The following is a 22,837-nucleotide window of genomic DNA, read 5'->3' as shown; positions in this document are numbered from 1 at the left end:
TGAATGACAGAAACAGCAGTCTTGGAGGCCAGATCTTGGTGTATGAAAAGAAAAAGACCTGGAAGATCCAGGTGGAAGGTCCAGGGGCTGAATGGGCCAGGAAAGGCTTTTCGGATGGGGGTTTTGAAACTGGAATTATTGCAGAGATGGAGAAGCAGAATCACAGATTAAAGAAGAATCCAGAGTCTTGACTTAAAAAACAAAATCTTGAACACATAAAGAAATAAAGAGCAGTTGAAGAATGAAACAGTGGTGTTAGTGAAGTGGAAAGCCTTCAAAGACATGAGTCCAGTCAAGCATCCTTTGACTGGGAGTGTATCATTCACACTGGGGTCATGTAGACTGTTCTCTACTCATCAAAGAAACAGGTTTGCATAAAGAAACATCCTGGGATGGACAGGGAAAATGTTTTTATCTCCAGTGCCTTCAAACACCATTAATTCCTCTTTGGGGCAACAAATATCCACCACGCATGTGGTTTATGCCCCAAATTGGGCTGGGCCTTAAGAATACAGAATAGAAACAGCCTCATCCTTTAACTGACCAGTGCTTGAACTTTTCCATCAATTTATTCAGAGCTTCATTCTCCTGGGTAAAAATACACCCTTGGGTCACCAGTGCCTGGCAGAAATTAGGTGCACAGAAAACAGGACACAATCCAGGCATGTGCAGAGCTCTGAGTCTAGCGGGCTCTCTAAAGTTTGCTAGTTTTAAGTTGGATGTCTCATGTGAGGGGGACAGTGTTCCACAGGTAGAAGAGAGAAAGTTACTTCTCCATCAATGTAGGTATCATCATCTCAATTTAACAAATGAGAAAAGACTTTGAAAATATCCAGTTATACATTTTTTTAAGGATGGTACTTTATCTATTTATTTTTAAGGAGCATAATTGCTTTACAACATTGGGTTACTTTCTGCTATACAACAATGTGGATCAGCTATATGTATACATACATCCCCTCCCTCCTGGGCTTCCCCTCCACCCCCCTATCCCACTCCTCTATACCACCGCAGAGCACTGAGCTGAGCTCCCTGTGCTATACAGCAGCTTCCCATTAGCTGTCTATTTTATCCATGGTAGCGTATATATATCAATTCTACCATATGCCCAATTACAGTTATTCTTGACTGTTCAGTTAACTAGTTAATAAATAGGGTTTTCTCAATTTTCTGATAAATAAATTCAAGCTAAACTACTGGGAGCCTAAGTAGATGGATCTCCGGACAAAAAAGAAAATTATCTTGATATATTGGAAGAAAAACCAGAAAGTTTGGGTTATAATTAAAAATATTAACTTTTGAGATGTTGGATGATTTCTTTTCTTTATTTCAGTTTTTGTCCACTAAAGTTTTCTTTTGCTGTTTGCATTTTATAAATTTTTTGTCATACATGACTCTTTTCTTAGAAAATTTGTTGAATTTTATATGGGGTAAAGTTAAAATAGAGATATTACTTTGTCAACAAAGGTCTGTCTAGTCAAGACTATGGTTTTTCCAGTAGTCATGTATGGATGTGAGTGTTGGAATATAAAAAAAAGCTGAGTGCAGAAGAATTGATGCTTTTGAACTGTGGTGTTGGAGAAGACTCTTGAGAGTCCCTTGGACTGCAAGGACATCCAACCAGTCCATTCTGAAGGAGATCAGTCCTGGGTGTTCATTGGAAGGACTGATGTTGAAGCTGAAACTCCAATACTTTGGCCACCTGATGCAAAGAGCTGGCTCATTTGAAAAGACCCTGATGTTGGGAAAGATTGAAGGCAGGAGAAGGGGACGACAGAGGATGAGATGGTGGATGGCATCACTGACTCGATGGACATGAGTTTGGGTGAACTCCAGGAGTTGGTTATGGACAGGGAGGCCCGGCGTGCTGCAGTTCATGGCGTTGCAAAGAGTCTGATAGGACTGAGTGACTGAACTGAACTGAAAGTTAAAATTTGCTAATAAATAGGTGTGAAGAGCTGCTTAAAATAAAATGGTTTTAAGTTTCAAGAAAAGCTTTAGAGCTGTTTCTTTATTAACACTGTAACATTAGTAGTAGCATTCATTGAGTGACTAGGATGGGTCAGGCTCTGTGCTATATAAGAGATTTACATACATAAGCATTTTTAAATATTAGTAATTATTCATATCAATATGGTTCCATCAGTAAGTGTTGATATCAGTATGGTTCTATTGGTATCAGCTTTTAAATATTAGTAATTATTGATATCAGTATGATAACAGTATGTTTTATCCATACTATTTTCATTAGACTATCCTAATTTTCTTGACCACTTACACATATTATCCCCAATGTTCTTCCATTTACTCAGTGTCAACCTATTTATTAAATATATATATATATATATATATTTACTTATTTATTTGGTTGCACAAATTGTTGCGGTCTTAGCTGTGGCACACAGAATCTTCAGTCTTCTTGCGGCAGGCAGGATCTTTAGTAGGGGCATGTCAACTCTTGCAGGGGACACAGGGGACTTGGGTTTGATCCCTGGGTCAGGAAGATCCCCTAGAGAAGGGAATGGCAACCCACTCCAGTATTCTTGCCTGGGAAATCTCGTAAACAGAGGAGCCTGGCAGGCTACAGTCCATGGGTTGTAGAGAGGAGAGTTGGACATGACTGAGCACGCACGTGCGCGGCACGCGCACACACACACACATGCACACACGCACACACACACACGCACACACACACACACACACACTGAACTCTTAGTTGCAGCACATAGTTTCCTGACCAGGGATCAAACCCTGGTCTCGTGTATTGGGAGCAGACTCTTAGCCATTGGACCATCAGAGAAGTCCTCAATCTCTTTATTAATGCGACTCTCCATTCTCCAGGTAGGAGAGTCCTATTTCCTGGGATTATAAAACTCAAATGCAGTGCTTCATGTAAAATTTTCCAAAGATTACCACCATTACTTTAGAACAAAGTCGGCTAAATTCTTGTAGCGGAACTACATACTGGGAATTTCACTCGTTTATTAAGCAAAGATCCATCCAGGACTTCTGGAGAAATTACATGGCAAAGTTGTTTTTTTGTTTGTTTTGTTTAACTCATTCTCTGAATAGACGACAGGTGCACAGAGCTGTTTCCAAACGCTCTTTTTCAAGTAGGATTCTTAAATATTCAAGCAAGGCACTCAGAGTTGAAATACAATAAATCAGTTGCCACAATATCATGAAAAATTCATAATCACTGAACACATGTATGGTACGCAAACTGATAGGAAATGCTGATAACAGTTATTTTCTTCTCTTAAGAACGTTCTCACTGTTTCGATCCATGTTGAAAAGATAGTTATGGCTATTTAAATAATAAGTCTTCTTGTACTGCTTCATTAAAATTTAAGTGACCAAACACTTTTCCACAACAAACATTTGATACATGTATTCCCTATATTCTCAGACTCCACATTAAAAGTCACAATCCTTGGAATCCTCAAAATAGAACTTTCAATGTTTCAGGAGTACTCTGCTCTTCTTAGTAAACTTACAGAGAAATCCGGCATTTTGATGACAAAAAAGAAACAGAATAAATACACATATAACTTAAATGTTATGGTAACTGGCATATAAATGTTTGCTAATGTTTTATTTAGCACCTTGCCTTAAAAAACATAGTGTGAAAAGTATTCCATTCTTTCAAAGTTCTTATTAAGCTACTGACCAGAATTATAACTTCTTTGTTCTCTAGACTGAATTAAGACTCAATAACTTATAATTCTGCCTTCACATTAATAACTCCGTTTCCATTTTATATGTTATCATTGTCCAGAATTTTATTATGAGGCTGTTTTCATGCTCTCAATGATTTGTCATTTTTATACAGTTAATTCTTGCTTAAAATTACTAACATATTTATAAATATCTTTGTTAAGCATTCTTTCTAACAACTGACTTCTTCCTTGTGACCTTCAGCCAATTCAGTTCAGTCACTCAGTCATGTCCGACTCTTTACGACCATATGGACTGCAGCACGCCAGGCCTCCCTGTCCATCACCAACTCCTGGGGCTTACTCAAACTCATGTCCATTGAGTCAGTGATGCCATCCAACCATCTCATCCTCTGTCATCCCCCACTCCTGCCTTCAATCTTTCCCAGCATCAAGGTCTTTTCCAATGAATCAGCTCTTTGCATCAACTGGCCAAAGTATTGAAGTTTCTGCTTCAACACCAGTCCTTCCAATGAACGCTCAGGACTGATCTCCTTTAGGATGGACTGGTTGGATCTCCTTGCAGTCCAAGGGACTCTCAAGACTCTTCTCCAACACTACAGTTCAAAAGCATCAATTCTTCTGCGCTCAGCTTTCTTTATAGTCCAACTCTCACATCCATACATGACTACTGGAAAATCCATAGCTTTGACTAGACGGTCCTTTGTTGGCAAAGTAATGTCTCTGCTTTTTAATATGCAGTCTAGGTTGGTCATAACTTTTCTTCCAAGGAGCAAGCATCTTTTAATTTCATGGCTGCAGTCACAATTTGCAATGATTTTGGAGCCCCCCAAAATAAAGTCTGTCACTGTTTCCACTGTTTCCCCATCTATAGTCCATGAAGTGATGGAACCAGATGCCATGATCTTCGTTTTCTGAATGCTGAGTTTTAAGCCAACTTTTTCACTTCCTCTTTCACTTTCATCAAGAGGCTCTTTAGTTCTTCTTCGCTTTCTGCTCTAAGTGTGGTGTCATCTGCATATCTGAGGTTATTGATATTGCCTTGTGACCTTAATTTCTTGAAATTTGTTTCTGTTAGGTTTACTGGAATGACACAGTGAAAATATGTTATTTTTATTGCAGTAGAGAATGCACCACATCAACACTTGACAAAGTGGTAATATCTTAAAGCTTAGGTGCCATGTGAAATCAAAGCCCTTTCCATGAATCTTTTGTATTCTGTTACTATGAAATCCATTGGTCTATCTTCCCTTTTAAAAACTCTTACCCAGACATGATTTTGTAGCATCATATATTAGTCACTTGGAAAACAGTGATTCACAGACCTGAGCAGATCTTTCCCACATTAACATATTTTATTACATAATATTTTTTAAAATCACATTTGTAAGTAATACCTCCAATCTCATGAGAAAAGTCCAACTGTGGCTATGCTATTAAGTCACTGTGGCAGATACAAGTTTTTCCAAACTCCAGTTTGCGCTTGAAAAGTCTAATTTTAAACTTGGCCACAAATACTGCCAGTTGTTTTCCATGAAGTGACAGGCTCACTTTGTTCATTTTTAGTAAAGCATCTGCCAAGTGCTCAATCTGAATAACTGTAATTTGTCTATTAGTCATTCTTTCAGGTTATAAAAGATGATCCATTAAAACAAAAAGTTATTCTTTTGCATTTTAAAACAAATGGTGTTTTCTGAGTTGGAAACAAGCTTGGCTTGTTTAAGAAACTAAGCAAAGTTCATTACACCCAGGACAGCATGGACAGTAGAGGCTGGATGAAGAAATAAGAAGAGGAAGATTATATAGGATCTTATTGACAGAAGTTTAAATATTTGGGTTTTCTTCCAGGTCATCATGGAAGGATGTGTACCACGGGTGTAGTAAAGTCAGAATTACATTTTTTGAAGGTGACTCCAGATGCCCTAGGGAAACAGGGACAAAATCTGAAGCAAGAGAACAGTCCAGAGGAGATTGCTCTCAAGCGTGAGATGATGGTGGTAGAGGCTAAGTTGCCATAGACACCGGAGGGAGTGATGGGTTCCAGCATAGTCATATTTAAATGTGAATTTGCTTTTCCCAGATCATAAAGAAAGCATGCCATCCTATGCTCCTCAGAGATGTCAGTCTCCAGCCGGCTCTGGCCCTCAGGAAAATCCACTACTTCATAAAATCACGAGCAGGAAGAAACCTTTCCCTGCAAGGTCTGATGGCAAGGTAAAACAGACACTTCCTATGGCACTTTTCTAGATGACCTTAGCACCTAAAGAGGGGAAGATCCCCTGGAGAATGGAATGGCAACCCTCTCCAGTACTCTTGTCTGGAGAATCCCAAGGACAGAGGAGCCTGGTGGGCTACAGTCCATGGGATCACAAAGAGTTGGACATGACTGAACTAACTGAGCATGCACACAGCACCTAAAGAGAGCTTTCTTGAACAATGCCTAAAAAGGAGATCATTACGATTGACTCTGAGGTTTCCCTCTTCTGGCTATATATTATTGGGGGTTAATATTTTAAAAAATATTTTGCTGTATAACACTGCATCTTGCCATTTCACTAAAATTTTCAACTTGCCTATTTCCATATTCTAAAAGTGCTTTTTAAAAATTTAATCCAAAAAGGAGAGATATTTAGAACTGTGTTGTATGTGTATCGGTTGTTCAGTAGTGTTTTACAATTGATGAAGATTTACATATTGCAACTGTTTTTTCAACAAAAGATTCACAAGTTGTATGCTCATTTCACTTGAACAGTTCAGCAAGCATTTACTGAACACTTATTCTATACCAGACAACGTGCTAGAAGTTATGGTCTCTGCCCCAGGAGAGATGTAAAAAGGGGCAGAGATGCAAACAGATGTTAATAGTAGATGGATTCTTGCTTGTCCTTCATCTCTTTCCTGCTTTATTTCTAAAATATTCTCCATTCCCACAACCAGTTCTTCTCAAGCCGTGCTACACTTATACTCACCTATATGGGGGGATAAAACTTTCTTTTAGTTTCTACCCTCTTCCCTCCATCACGTTGCAACATTAAATTAAAGTTTCTTTCATGATAAGGCACAGAAGGACATGTTCCTTCTGGGTCTCCATTCCAGAGCTTCATAGGCTAAGAGTTCTGCTACAGAGCTTGCAAAAGATTTTAAACAGGAGCAGAGCAAATAGAATATCTCTAGTCAGTTCACTTCAGTTCAGTCGCTCAGTCATGTCCTACTCTTTGTGACCTCATGGACTGCAGCAGGCTTCCCTGTCCATCACCAGCTCTTGGAGATCGCTCAGACTCATGTCCATTGAATTGGTGATGCCATCCACTCATCTCATCTCCTGTCATTCTCTTCTCCTGGGGACCAATCTTCCTGAGGAAGATTGAAGATCTTTCCCAGCATCAGAGTCTTTTCTAAAGAGTCAGTTCTTTGCATCAGATGGCCAAAGTGTTGGAGTTTCCACATCTGTCCTTCCAATGAATATTCAGGACTGATTTCCTTTCGGATGGACTGGTTTGATCTGCTTGCTGTCCAAGGGACTCTCAAGAGTCTTCTCCAACACCACAGTTGAAAAACATCAGTTCTTCGGTGCTCAGCCTTCTTCACAGTCCAACTCTCACATCCACACATGACTACTGGAACAATTGCTCATATTCCTGCAATGTTCCAAGTGCCATTGGTTGTCCTTATACTTAGTGTTAATTTTGACCTTAATTCTAAAAGAAGTCTCATATTCTTAAGTTTGACTTTGCACATAGTTTGCACGTGGTATGCACATAGAAATGTTTGCGCATGGCTCTTCTATTGCCCCATCTTACATACCTGGCTTCCTTTTCATCATCTCCTTCATAAGCACTGGAATCCCAGAGTCCTACCTAGGTATCCATCCAAAAACTACACCCCCCCAGAATCTGGATTCTTCAGGCATGGGAGAGGTTTGCACTAAACCAGGATTTCCCTGATTTCAACTATTTGAATGCATGTTTATGATCTGTGGCCTATCCGTATATTATCTATAATAATGTTATACTTAGTAATATCTTTTAACTTTTCTTTTCATTTTACATCATTGCTCTATTAAACCAGTATTACATACATACACAGAAAGTAATCGTAAAACTAACCATGGCTTTCTACTTCTAGGTATACACCCAAAGAAATGAAAGCAGGGACTCGAACAAATTTTTGTACACTCATGTTGACAGCAGCATTATTTACAATAGCTGTGAAGCATAAACAGCCCAAATATTTACTAACAAATACATGGATAAATGAAATAAAGTAACATTATTCAGTTGTAAAACAGAATGAAATCCTGACGCGTTACAAAATAGATGAACCTTAAAAACATAACACTAAGTGAAATAAGCCAGACACAAAAAGACCAGTATAGAGTCTACTTATAGAATAAGTAAGTTCATAGAGCCAGAAAGCAGCATGGTGGTTACCAGCGGAGTTATTGTTGAATGTGTGGAGTGCTTCAGTTCGGTATGATGGAAACGTTTTGGAGCGGGATAGTGTGATGGCTGCCAAGCCATGTGAATGTGCTCAATGTTATTGCATTGTACACTTGAAAGTGGCTATACGGCAAATCATATGTTGTGTATAGGGGCTTTCCAGGTGGCACAGTGGTAAAGAATCTACCTCCCAGTGCAGGAGATGCAGGAGACTTGGATTCCATCCCTGCATCGGGAAGATCCCCTGAAGTAGGAAGCGACAACTCACTCCAGTATTCTTGCCCATGAGATCCCACGGGCTGTAGCCCACCAGGCTCCTCTGTCCATGGGGTCACAAAGAGTCAGAAACAACTGAGCACATATATATGGTGTGTATATTTTATCACATCCTTTAAAAAAATTCATTTTAGCTCAAACAAAACAAGGCTATTACATTGTAGTCGGATGCCAACACTCACTAATGGACCTCAGCATAAGGAGAGATTAGGGATGCCAAAACAAGAGACTTCCCTGGTGGTCCAGGGTTTAAGACTGCACTTTCAGTTTGATCTCTGGTCGGTGAACTAGGGCACAGGTTCGATCTCTGGTCAGTGAACTAGGGTCCCACTGCAGCATGGCCAAAAAATAAATAAATAGACACATGAAAAATAAATAAATACAATCCATCCATTTAAAAAGTCTAGATATATTTTTTAAAAAAATAAAAGAAATGTCATAGTGATATTAAGCACCAAAATGAAGCATCCCTGTTGGATTATTCAGAGGGCTGAAAAGAAAAGTGAAAGGGGCCCATCTCTCCCTCCAGGTCATTCAGAATTGCCTCACACTGTTCGAACAGCACCTAAACACACCAGCTCACACTCATGATCACACCTGGAGAACTACAGAGTTATGAAATCTCTAATAGCCATTCCTTTCTCCAGGGGATCTTCCCAACCCAGGAGTCTCCTCAAACCCAGGCCTCCCACACTGCAGGAGGATTCTTTACCAACTGGGCCACCAGGGAACCCCAAGAACACTGGAGTGGGTTAGCCTATCCTTCTCTGGGGATCTTCCCAACCCAGGGATTGAACTGGGCTTTCCTGCATTGCAGGTAGACTCTTTACCAACTGAGCTACCAGGGAAGAAGTAGCTCCAGCCTCAACTAACAAATAAAATCAGAGTAGAAGCAGCACAGCATGACTGAGCCTTGCCAGGCTCCCAGACTGGCAGAGAAGCTCCCCAGAAGCAACAGACATGTCTCAGCACAGAGAGCTCCCTCTTCCACAGGGAAGTGGGGTTCTGGGCTGCCCTTTGTTCTGGAACCTGGTACCTGACTTTGCTGGAGGGGAGCAGGTCCTACCTCTGGACCTTCCAGCACACACCCGCCCCTGGCAGTAGGGACTAGGTAAAGGGATTCATTCCAACAGATGCCTCAAGTAAGAGGTGACTCTGCCCCCAAGCTTGATGGAAGACAATGGCAGACCCAGAGAGGAGGGGGAGTGAGGAGCCTAAACAGATTCCAGGCAGCGGGGCTACTCATGTCAAGCCCTGAAACCATGTGTGTCCAGACAAGAGCAAGCACAGCTGGCTGGCCAGGCCCTCGTCCTCAGATCTGGTGGGGGCAAGAAGTGAGGGGGGAAGAGTTGGGGGGAAGCTGGCCCATGCCTTTCCCAGTGGTGCTCACATGTGCTTGGTGAACCCATCCTTGCAAGATCAGGCTTGTGCTGGGAGGACCAGGGATTTTGAAGACCAAAGATTTGATGGCACATCCCTAGTTCTTGCCACATGGAACAGAAGTTGACTTCCTGAGCCTCCACTGTCCTAACAGCATCTGCCCTGCAGGATTCTTGTGGCCATGGACTGGGATAAGAACGAAGGAGGGCCTTGGAGATGCTGGACTCATGGAAAGAGTTATTTAGTAGTATTATCCTTGGAACTCAGTAAAGGAATTACAGGTCCATGGCGCATCTCCCTGACTGCCCTACCTCCTCTCTGATGTGGTGGATTTTATAATCGAAAGAAATAAATGTGTATAAATATGATACCATGGCACAGAGAGAAAGCCAGACAGACTTAGGGTTCAAATCCCAGTCCTACCAAAGGTGAGTTTAGGCAACTGACATAAAGATGTTCTCAGGACGTCCCCGGAAGTCGAGGGATTGAGAGTCCACCTGCTGATGCAGGAGACGTGGGTTTGATCCCTGGTCCGGGAGGATTCCACATGCCACAGGGCAGTAAGTCCATGTGCCACAGCTACGGAAGCCAGCATGCCCTGGAGCCTACGCTCTGCAACAAGAGAAGCCACTGCAATGAGAAGCTTTCAAACTGCAACTAGAGAGTAGCCTCTGCACGCTGTAACTAGAGGAAGTCCACGCAGCAACAAAGACCCAGTGCAGCCAAAAATAAATACATAAATGAATAAACAATTTTAAATAAAAATTTTTAAATTAATTTTTTTAAAATTGTTAATTATCTTTCCCTTTCCCTTTTATTTAATTATCTTTCACTCCCCTCCTGTTTTTATGGTGACTAGGGCCTCGTAGGCATCAAAAATAACATACATCCCACCTCAAGTACAGGTTCAGAAAGCATTGATGATAACGGGTTCGTTATCCATTTTGAATTTGGTGCCAAAACACCTTTCTCAGTAGATGGAGTAACGTTTCTGGTTACTTTCAATGAAAGATCTGTCATGTCAATTTTACAATTCCTAAACTGCTGTTACTTTGTCTGTGTCCATCTCAAGATCAAGGATAGGCAGTTTTTACTGCATATTTGCTATAAATTCAACTGTGATCGGTCACTGAGTGTGTGTTCAGTCACTCAGTCATATCCGACTCTTTGCAGCTGTGTAGACTGTAACTCACCAAGCTCCTCTGTCCGTGGGATTTTCCAGACAAAACTGAAGTGGGTTACCATTTCCTACTCTAGGGGCTCTTCCCAACCCAGGGATAGAAACCACATCGCTTACGTCTCCTACATTGGCAGGCAGGTTCTTTACCACTGTGCCACCTGGGAAGCCCCATGATTTGGCACTAGTGGAACAAAAGCAAGCTTTAATTAACAATCCTTCCCTTTGACCCTAAAACACTCACCATTTCACGTGTACTGCAGGATGTCCAGCACAATGAATGGTACATCGGAGAATACAGTCGCCAGGCAGTGGAAGAGGCGTTACTGAAGGAGCACAAGGTAATGGCTTCTCCAGGGCATGTTGGCATTGTTTCTGTAGTCATCTTAGAGTTTTCTGCCCATAGGTCACAGGCTGTAATTTCTCGCTGCTGTGGAGGTTGTCACTGAAAACGGGTTTTCAAATAGTTTTAGATTTGAGACTTGGTTGTGCCACTTATCAGCCGTGTGACTTTCTCAAGTTCCTGCTGCTGCTCTGCTGCTGCTGAGTCGCTTCAGTCGTGTCCGACTCTGTGCGACCCCATAGATGGCAGCCCAACAGGCTCCGCTGTCCCTGGGATTCTCCAGGCAAGAACACTGGAGTGGGTTGCCATTTCCTTCTCCAGTGCATGAAAGTGAAAAGTGAAAGTGAAGTCGCTCAGTCATGTCCGACTCCTAGCAACCCCATGGACTGCAGCCTACCAGGCTCCTCTGTCCATGGGATTTTCCAGGCAAGAGTACTGGAGTGGGTTGCCATTGCCTTAACATCTGTAAATGCAGGTTTCTTTATTTGTTAAATGAAAACAGTAAAATCAACCCTAAGGATCTATTTTGGAGACCAAATGTGGAGGCTAGGGTAGGAACGGAGGCTGCAATGGAAGGTGCTTTCCTTCTGCTTTGTTCAAGATTCACGTCCTTTCTATAGGTCTGCCTAAGGTATGGTTGGCTTTTTACATCTCACTGCTTTAAGAAATAACAGGGATGATAAATGCTGAAATAGTCAGGATGTGATAGATCATGCTGTAGTAACAAACAGCCCCAAGATTTCAGTTGCTTAGCATAACAGAACTGTATCTGTTTCTTGAGCTTCATGTTCAAGACAGGTTTGGGTGGGTAGACCCAGACTGCTAGAGGCTCCATCTGAGTGTATGCTCACACCAATCACACACTGGCTTTCAACACATTCTCTCAAATATAGTATGCTGCATCTCTGCTCACATTTCATTGGCCAGACTGAACCACATGACCAGACTCAACTTCAAAAGAAGTGGAAATGTGTGAAAAAAAAAAAGTTCCAAAGCTACATGGGATCAAAACAAGAGAGGACCTGGGATAACTGTGATCAGATCAAATCACTACTATAACAATCATCACAAATAGAAAATAGTTGTTAAGCAACTAACTCTACTATGTGCCAAGAACTAGAATAGATTGTTTAGAAGTGACAGGAAGGCTCTCAGGACCAATGGAATATCAAAACTTATCCTCAGCTAATCATTGTTGAGTGAGGAAATACAAAAATGGATGAGTTATTTAATTAGGGGATGGGTGAATAAATGACAGGTCCCCAATAAATTTTAATAAAACTTAGCTCTCAAAATTGATATCATTAAATTATTAATACACATTATATATATTATAATATGTTGCTATCAAATTACTAAGTTAATTATATGTAAGTTGCTAGGGTAAACAGAATAATGCTCCTTCCACCGCAATATAGCCACTTTCTAATCCCCAATATCTGTGTCTCTGTCACTTTATGTGGAAAAAAAATTGCAGATGGGATTAAGTTTGGAATCTTGAGATAGGGAAATTATCCTGGATTATCAGGGAAGGTTGACTATAGTCACAAGGGTCCTCATCAGAGGGAGACAGGAGGCTCAGAGTCAGCCTTACAGAGCCATAAGGTAAGCACTGGTGGCAGCTTCTAGAAGCTGGCAAAGGCAAGAAAATACATTCTCCCCTAGAATCTCTAGAAGGAACACAGCCCTGCTGGCACCTTGATTTAAATCCAGTGAGTACCATACCAGACTTCAATCCCCAGAACTGTAAGAGAACATATGTGTGTGTTAGTCCATTGAGCTCATTCAAATTTGTTATAGTAATAGTAGGAAATTAATACATCTGATAACAAAGTTTCTTGAACGTATTAGGAATTAGCAAAACTATCTCATTCTCTAGATAAGGCAACCAAGGCTAAGGTTTCAATTACAAGGTGGAGAAAGTGCCAGAACCTATACTAAAAATCAGTGCTGTTTTCAAAAGATCACAGCAGCCTCTAGGAGCCACAGTAGTTCTTTATTTTCTAGAAGGGTCTACAAAGGACTCATAGGTGGCTGGGTGGCGCTTGCCTCGAGGACTCTCCTTCCCTCTCCCCGAGGAATCCCACACACGGCTGACCTCTGCTGCATCTAATGGTGGCGTGGTCGTGCCCGCTCCAACCCTGTCTCTTCTTGGCTAATCAACCATGACACTCCCTGAGTCTCTTTCCCAAGGGAAAAATAGCTCTTAGAAGACCTACTTCTAGGAGCCCCTTGTGTGGATGGTGCTAGAAGGGCAATGTACATGCCATATAATGTCCTTCCCACTACATTTGGGCATTTTCAAGGCTCCCTTTCCTCCCCTTCTGTGTGCCTGTTTCCCAAAAAGCTTTGAGAAAACAGAATCTCAGTTGAATGACTTCATATTTTCCTATTTGGTTTGTCTCAGTTTTGTCAAAACATGTTTCCCATTTATGTAAGATAATTTAATTCAAATTGCAGGGTTGCCCAAATTCACTGTGACAAACTCATTGCAGAGTGTTAAATGATAAACCCCTAAACCAGCCACATGTCTTGGCCTCCTCTCACTTTCTAATCTTTGGCAATGTTCTATGCTTGAGTCTTAAGGCTTTAATTATGGCTGAATGTTTTTGGCAGAACAGGTTCCAGAAAATTCCTTAAACTCACATTATGCACTTGGAGATTGGTGTATTTATAGCAAGAATATGGCCTTGGCTTTTTGGTATTCCGTTGACTAGCTGTAATGTGTCAGGGGATCCACTTAGATAACTAGATCCTAATTCCCTTACCTGTAAAATGGGGATAAAATACCTCCTCAAACCTTATATAAGGATCAAATAAAATCTGTATAAAGTGCTTGGCATCTTGACAGCAGTTTTCAGTAAACCTTAGCTGCCAGCATCATCATGACATCACTATAGTTTTATAGTATTATTTATAAATTAAATATACTTATAGTGATATTATAGAGTATTATAATCATTATTATATAGGCATGTATATAATATCTATAAACATATAGAAATGAAATATAGTCAACAGAGGAGATAATTACAAATATAAATTACATATATAACACCTATCACATAAAGAATACATTGTACTGTACATATTAACTAGATCTACTCTACATATTTATAACTACATATCCAACAATCAATGCAATTACAGTTAAAGATTTTTCAGTATTTTTCCTCATATAACTGACATGATGTAGCCACAGAACTAAGCCTTCTATGTGTACCTGTTCAGGAAGATTGCTCCATTTCTTAGCCTTTTATGACCAGATCTTCATCCTGAGCTACTCCCCAGGGTGTGCCTGATTATTTGATATTATATGTATAGCTTGTCTAGTTACAGCCTTCAGACCATTTCACTCTGTGGGCTTTCTTTTGGAAACCTCCGCTGTCCCCCCTTGGCTTCTGTGACACTGAAGCTTCTGAGTTTCAGTCCATCTCTGAGACATCAACTTGGAACGTTTTTTGTCTCCTCTGCTTTGCCCTGCACTTCCTGTCACCTCATCCCATGCTCTATTTTCTATTTCTCCTTCATAAAGTCTTTCCACTTACTTTGACATCAGTGACTGAAGCCATCTCCCCATGCAGAGGATCAGCGTCAATGCTCAAATCCTCTCCTACTCAAAGCCTGAGGTGGTTCCTACTGTCTCTAGAATAATACCCGGAACATTAACAAAAGAGGAAATGCGTGAACCCTGGCAGATGGAGGAAAGCACCCCTAGAGAGGGGAGGAAAGGGAAGTCAGAGGGGGTGGCTTGTGCAAATGCTAAGAACCTGAAAGCAAGATGGTGCCCCTGGGAAATGGTAGCTTGACCAGCACCATCATCCCAGGGCTGGAGGCTGCAGGAGTGACCGAGATAAAACTGCAGGAGAGTCTGGTACCTTGGTCCATGAAGATCATGTTATAGTTGTAGCCATGGCACTGAGGACAGCGGGAGATACTGGAAGATTTGGAAGAGGAGGGTGTTGTGATCTGAATGGTCCATTTCTCACAAAATGACAACAACCCCTAGACACGTTGTTGTTCAGTCACTTAGTCGTGTCTCTTTGCAACACCACGGACTGCAGCACTCCAGGCTTTCCTGTCCTTCACTATTTCCTGGAGTTTGCTCAGACTCATGTCCATCAAGTCAATGATGCCATCCAACCCTCTCATCCTCTGTTGTGCCCTTCTCCTCCTGCCCTCAATCTTTACCAGCATCAGGGTCTTTTCCAATGAGTTAGCTGTTTGCACCAGGTGGCCAAAATATTGCAGCTTCAGCTTCAGCATCAGTCCTTCCAATGAATATCCAGGGTTGATTTCCTTTAGGATTGTATCCCTCAGTAAACACCTACTGAATTAAATTGAATAAAGAACTGGGTTGCCAGAAACTAAGGCTTCTTGGGGATCTCAGGCACACAGGCTTCACTGCTGTGCCTGTTGGGAGGATGGATTCTGGTTATGAAGATCATCGTGAAAGGGGCTGGATGGATCACTGTTCTTCCTTTTGCTTCAGAATGGTACCTTCTTGGTCCGAGATTGCTCTGCAAAATCCAGGGCGGAGCCCTATGTGTTGGCAGTGTTTTATGGGAACAAGGTCTACAATGTGAAAATCCGCTTCTTGGAGAGGAATCAGCAGTTTGCCCTGGGGACAGGACTCAGAGGAGATGAGGTGAGTATAACCCAATGGCTTCCCTTTTGCAAGCAAAGGACAGCAATAAGGGGAGCTTTGAAGGCGTTCATAGGGATTCTCTAGTGGCTCAGACTACAAAGAGTCTGCCTGCAATGTGGGAGACCCAGGTTCGATCCCTGGAGAAGGAAATGGCAACCCCCTCCAGTATTCTTGTCTGGAAAATCCCATGGATGGAGGAGCCTGGTGAGCTGCAGTCCACAGGGTCGCAAAGATTTGGAAACAACTGAGCAACTTCACTTTGGGAGATGCTGGCTGAGTCACTCCCAAATCCCCATGACTGCAGATCAGAGAAGAGCCGCCCTGGAGGTACAGAATGTAATCTAATCCTTCCAACCCCTTCCACAACCATCCTCGCCCATGTCTTAGCTCACAGGACCCACAGCCAATCCTGACCTTTCCATACACCCTCTCTCCTGCTTGGCCCATTAAAGAAAACCCATTCTGTAACACACATCTCCATCCTGCCTGCCAGGAAGCCTTGCCTGAGACCCATGTTAATGCCACACTCCTTCCCCACCCAGCGCTGAACTCACACTGCAGCCATCTCTGGCGACATCAGCAGTACTGGCATTAGGAATCAGTAGGTGTGTGTCCCCACATTGACCGTGGGCTCAGTCACTGCATCCAGTGCTACGCTGAGTGTGACCAACCTCGGTGCCTATCTGCTGAGAGGCAGCAAGGTGCAAGAATGACTCAATTAAAGCATTCATTAATGACTGAATAAATAGATCAGAGAGAAAAGGGAGAGGAGATTGATTTCTGCTCTGTTTATGCTAGGCCTGGTCTGTCTGCATTATCTTATTTTAACCCTCAGCAGCTCTTTGATAGAACAGTGGTTCCTATCTTAGATGTAGGGAATCTGAAGCTTAGAAAATTAAGTCGAGGGCTAGAGACGCACAGGTGGTGAGAGGGCAGAGAGAGGTTGTTCTTTCAACTCTTCTAGAAGGAAGGTAGGAAGGAGGGAGGGAGGAAAGAGAGGGCAAGATAGGGTTCAAGTTCTATCCCCATTTACTAAGTGTGTGAACTCAGGCCAGTCACTTCACTTCTCTAGGCTTTCAGTTCAGTTCAGTTGCTCAGTCGTGTCTGACTCTTGTGACCCCATGAACCACAGCACACCAGGCCTCTCTGCCCATCACCAACTCCTGGAGTCCACTCACACTCATGTCCATCTAGTCGGTGATGCCATCCAACCATCTCATCCTCTGGCGTCCCCTTCTCCTCCTGCCCTCAATCTTTCCCAACATCAGGGTCTTTTCAAATGAGTAAGCTCTTAGCATCAAGGTGGCCAAAGTATTGGCCAGCTTCAATATCAGCTTCAATTCAGCTTCAACATTTGTCCTTGCAATGAATACTCAGAACTGATCTCCTTTAGGATGGACTGGTTGGATCTCTTTGCAGTCCAAGGGACTCTCAAGACTCTTCTCCAACACCACAGTTCAAAAGCATCAATTCTTCTGCGCTCAGCTTTCTTTATAGTCCAACTCTACATCCATACATGACTACTGGAAAAACCATAGCTTTGATTAGATGGACCTTTGTTGACAAAGTAATGTCTCTGCTTTTTAATATGCTGTCTGCTGCTGCTAAGTCACTTTAGTCATGTCCGACTCTGTGCGACCGCATAGACGGCAGCCCAAAAGGCTCCCCCATTCCTAGGATTCTCCAGGCAAGAACACTGGAGTGGGTTGCCATTTCCTTCTCCAATGCTGTCTAGGTTGGTCATAACTTTCCTTCCAAAGAGTAAGCATCTTTTAATTTAATGGCTGCAATCACCATCTGCAGTGATTTTGGAGCCCCCCAAAAATAGTGAGCCACTGTTTCCACTGTTCCTCTGGGCTTTAGGTTCTTCAAATGTAAATGTTCTTTGCAAGTCTGGACTTCTGTAATTCAGTGATTCTCATGTACCCCCTCTGTTTATCTGTCAGTGTATGGTATAGGCTACATTGTGGCCCCCTCCCAAATTCCTATGTGAAAATTCTAGCCCCCAGCACCTCAGAATGTGACCAAATTTGAAGACAGGGTCTTTTTGTTTGTTTTTGCTTTCTTTATTTATTTTGGCTGCATCAGGTCTTAGTTGAGGCCTATGGGATCTTTTGTTGCGGCACATGGACTCTCTAGCTGGGGCACATGAGCTCCAGCGCATGCAGACTCAGTAGCTGTGGTCATCGGGCTTAGTTGCCCCATGGCATGTGGGATCTTAGTAGCCTGTATGCATGCGTGCTAAGCCACTTCATAGTATCCTGACCAGGGATCAAACCCATGTCCCCTGCATTGCAAGGAGGTTTCTTAACCACTGATCCACCAAGGCAGTCCCCTAGAGATGAGGTCTTTAAAGAGGTGACTCAGATAAAGCAAGGTCACTAGAGTGGCCTCTGACCCCATAGGCCTGGTGTCCTTATGAGAAGAGGAGATTAGGACATAGACACACACAGATATGCAGTCACAGAGAGAAGAGACACTTTCAAGCCAAGGAGAGAGGCCTTAGAAGGAACCAGCCCTGCCAACATCTTGATCTTGGAATTCTGACCTCCAGGTCTATGAGGAAATTAATTTCCATCATTTAAGTTCCCTCCCACCCTAGTGGGTGGTACTTTGTCATGGAAGCCCAAGAAAACTGCCACAGTAGGAAACCAGAACTGTCACACAGACACCTATTGTTCTCCAATAGGTATCAGAACGACTGTCGCCACGGCTGCCAAAATGCTTCAGGAAGGCATGAGTGCGGACATCCCAGCTTAAACCCAGGGCCTGACCCAGAGTCCTTTTCTAAGAATCACAAGTGGCTGGAGAGGGTGGTCAGCACTGGCCAGGCCACCATGGGGTCAGTTCACCAGACTGCTCCAGCCTGGTAAAGTTTCGGCATAAAGGAGAACATGAGTGAATAAATAAATTAATACATAAATAAATCTTCCAAATATTGCCAAGTAAGAAAGGGATCAAAAGGTTAAATTGCCAACATTCAATAGATCATGGAGAAAGCAAAGGAGTTCCAGAAAAACATCTACTTCTGCTTCATTGACTACGTGAAATGTTTTGACTGTGTGGATCACAATGAACTGAGGAAAATTCATGGGCATACCAGACCACCTTACCTCTCTCCTGAGAAATCTGTATGAAGGTCAAGAAGCAACACTTAGAAGCAGATATGAAACAACTGACTGGTTCAAAGTTGGGAAAGGAGTATGACAAGGCTTTATATTGTCACACTGCAAGTACATCATGTGAAATGCCAGGCTGAATGAATCACAAGCTGGAATCAAGATTGCCAGGAGAAATATCAACAACCTCAGATATGCAGATGAAACTACTTTAATGGCAGAAAGTGAAGAGGAACTAAAGAGCCTCTTGATGAGGGTAAAAGAGGAGAGTGAAAAAGCTGGCTTGAAACTCAACATTGAAAAGACTAAGATCGTGGTATTTGGCTCCATCACTTCATGGCAAATAGAAGGGGGAAAAGTGGCACAGTAACGGATTTTATTTTCTCAGGCTCCAAAATCACTGCAGACGGTCACTGCAGCCATGACATTAAAAGATGCTTGTTCCTTGGAAGGAAAGTTATGACAAATCTAGATAGCATAATAAATAGAGGGACATCACTTTGCTGACAAAAGTCTGTACACTCAAAGCTATGGTTTTTCCAGTAGTCATGTACAGATGTGAGAGCTGGATCATAAAGAAGGCTGAGTGCTGGAGAATTGATGCTTTTAAACTGTGCTGCTGGAGAAGACTCTTGAGAGTTTCTCAGACTACAAGGAGATCAAACCAGTCAATCCTAAAGGAAATCAACCCTGAATATTCATTGGAAGGACTGAGACTAAAGCTCCAATACTTTGACTAGCTGATTCACTGTAAAAAAAAAAAAAAAAAAAAAAACACAACCCTGATGCTGGGAAAGACTGAAGGCTAAAGGAGAAGGGGGTGGTAGAGGATGAGATGGTTAGATAGCATCATTGACTCAATGAACTTGAATTTGAGCAAACTCCTGGAGATAGTGGAAGACAGAGGAAACTGGCATGCTGCAGGCCATGGGGTCACAGGGTTGGACATGACTTGGAAGCCACCCTTAGAGACTGAACAACAACAAAAACAAAGGGTTTCAGCAAAACTAAAGAGAGGAGTTGCAGCTATTTCCTTTTGTGATGAGGATTAGTGAGTAAATGAATGTCGAACACTAAGAACACTACCTGGGACATAACAATAAATGTTAGTCATTATTATTTTTTTATTATTCTGACTGGGTCATGGTGATAACTAGGACATAGTTCCCCTTAGGTCCAGAGAGTGTGTGCCTGCTCAGCCATGTCTGACTCTTTGTGACCTTATGGACTGTATAGCCCACTAGGCTCCTCTGTCCATGGAATTTTCCAGGCAGGAATACTGGGTGAGTTTTCATTTCCTACTCCAGAGGATCTTCTTGAGCCAGGGATTGAATCCACGTCTCTTGCATCTCCTGTACTGGCAGGCAGACACAAGATTCTATACCACTGCACCACCTGGGAAGGCCCTGGGTCCAGATACCTATGGTTAATGGAATTTCCCAGCTCAATTTCCCTTTATTCTTCTGTGTCTTCTGCCAGCTCATAGAATTTCTCATTTACGAAAAAAAAAAGACTTATCTGACTCTGACTTTAAGTGCTTGGGACTCCTTTTCCTTAGAGAATGCAAGAAATGGAAATCACGTTCCCTAAAATGTGCTGGGCTCTCTCTGAGCTGCTGTTTTCATTTGCTCTCACCTTTGGAAACACTCTGGAAAGGATGTGTTATTGAACCCCTTTTACCAGTGAGGAAACCACACTCTAAAGAGGTTACAGCTTTTTCCAAGCTAACTTTGGTCTGCCTGTGAAAGAGGAAACAATGACCCTATGATAACTTCCTAATAGTGTTGAATCAGGTTGCCAGCCAGTTCACTGCCGGCCTCAGCAGGTCAACAGTTGTCATCCTGACCACCCTTGGATTAGACCATCAGCTTCCAGATGACCGGCTCTAATTATCGCTACCAAGGACCCCTTAAGAATTCAAATGCTTTGGGTTGGCCAAAAAGTTTGTTCAGGTTTTTCCATTCCCATCTATGGAAAAACCCAAATGAAATTTTTGGCCAAGCCAGTATAACTGACTCACTTTTCTTACACCTGAAACACTGTAAATCAACTATACTATAAAATCAGAATAATATATCATTTTCCTAGATTTTTACAATATTTATAGTACTTTTAGGCCTAAAATCTTTTAATATTTTGAAACTTTTTTCTCAATTTATGAAAATTTTCATTTGTAGAACCTAAAAAATGCAAATGCTTAAGAGGACTCTTTTTGCGTTTTAATGGAATTTTCTCCTCTTGTGCATCTCCCATGCAAGTCTCCTTTTCATGTTTATTTCACACTTACATAATTTATTATGCACAGACACTATACTGTGCAGTTAACAATTATTAATTAACTTGATCAATTGGATCCTCATAGCAACCCTTAAGGTAGGTGCTATCAATAGCACCAGGTAACCGACAGGGAAACTGAGGCGCAGAACCATGAAGTCACTGGCCCACAGACGTGTGCGTGCATCCATACTAAATCGCACAGTCACTGTCCCACTATTTTCAACCCCATGGACTGTAGCCTTTCAGGCTCCTCTGTCCATGGGATTTTCTAGGCAAGAATATTGGAGTGTTTTGCCATTTCCTTCCCCAGGGGATCTTCCCCACCCAGGGATCAAATCCACATCTCCTGCATTTGGCAGGCAGATTCTTTACCACTGAACCACCTGGGAACCAGGGCCCACAGACACAGCTGGGGTTCAATATAGTCTGCAAAAATATTGCCTGTCTCACATAGCCTCAGGCAGCATCATAACAAATGTAAATGATCCCCAACCCGTTTGAAAAAGACCTAGAAATTCAGCTGAAAATTAGTTAACACCTACCTGGAGCTTAGTGTGAGCCAGACGCTGGGTGAAGAATCACAATTTACAGGCGGTTCTTCCTCCTGCCTCTCTTCTGAAGGAGCTATGCCCTGGTGTAGAGGGGGATGACCTAGATTGCTCTCAGTTCCACCACATTTATCATCGTTCTATTGAGCCATTTGCCTTTAGGAGGAAGAATCTCCCATTGCTAAGAAAAGATGAAAGAATTTCCTGCAGCAAGGCTTTGCTCAATGAAATCAGCTACTAGCTGTTTTATCCGGTGCTTGAATAAAGTAGCATCTTAGCTGACTCTGCAGGAGAACCATAATGAGGCACAGGGTTTTCAAGGATCGTTTTGATTTCCTGTGGCTTGTCGGCTGTTTTGCAAACTGTAGACTTTAACTCTGCATACAGTGCAGGGTCACCTCTAACACGGGAGCTATTTTGAGAGTAAGATGAGATGATGTAAACAGGGTTCTAGACACATAGAGGGAGGCAGGTGGTTAGTAAGTACTACTTCTGCCTTCAATGATTCCCTAAAGTCCTTTCACTGGATCTGGGCGCCCTGAGTTTGAATGAAAAGCTCACAAAGGGCCATAACAATTGCAGCAGCCTGGTCTGGTCCCCCGAGAAGGCACGGCTTGTCGACACCTGTCACAAGCACAGAGGTAAGCAAATCCACATAGGCCTGCAAAGAATGAGCCTAGGAGGGTCCAAGTTGCAGCATATTATAAAGTTGGGTCATTCTGTTAGCCATGTGACTAGCAATTCATGACTGAATTTAGATTTAGGGAGCACCTAGAGCTTCCTGTGGCTGCTGTAACAAAAGACCACAAAATTGGTAGCATAAAACAACAAATATGTATTCTTTTGAAGCTCCGAAGTCTAGAATTTTGCAACCAAGGTATTGGCAGGTTATGCTTCTTCCGGAGGCTCTGGGAGAAGATCCTTTCTGCCTGTTCCAGCTTTTGGCGGTTGTC

General features: G+C 42.4%; 1 protein-coding gene and 1 long non-coding RNA gene across 2 annotated transcripts in view; one reads left to right on the top strand and one right to left on the bottom strand.

Annotated features, from left to right (window-relative positions):
* Positions 1–22,837, top strand: part of CLNK (cytokine dependent hematopoietic cell linker) — a 202,785-nt gene that overhangs the window by 172,730 nt on the left and 7,218 nt on the right. The window contains exons 16-18 of the mRNA XM_042251655.2: positions 5,758–5,891; positions 11,213–11,290; positions 15,785–15,940. Coding sequence (XP_042107589.1) covers positions 5,758–5,891; positions 11,213–11,290; positions 15,785–15,940 — 368 coding nt within the window. The remainder of the gene's footprint in view (positions 1–5,757; positions 5,892–11,212; positions 11,291–15,784; positions 15,941–22,837) is intronic.
* On the bottom strand, positions 844–22,257 carry LOC121819848 (uncharacterized). The gene is made up of 3 exons (XR_006060205.2): positions 21,879–22,257; positions 11,194–11,394; positions 844–4,760 (listed from the first exon to the last, which is right to left on the bottom strand). It is a non-coding gene; the product is annotated as an uncharacterized LOC121819848 (long non-coding RNA).

Source organism: Ovis aries, chromosome 6 (assembly GCF_016772045.2).
Source record: "Ovis aries strain OAR_USU_Benz2616 breed Rambouillet chromosome 6, ARS-UI_Ramb_v3.0, whole genome shotgun sequence".
Taxonomy (NCBI): domain Eukaryota; kingdom Metazoa; phylum Chordata; class Mammalia; order Artiodactyla; family Bovidae; genus Ovis; species Ovis aries.
The sequence above is the reverse complement of the archived record's forward strand: the minus strand, read 5'-3'. Positions and strand labels throughout refer to the sequence as shown.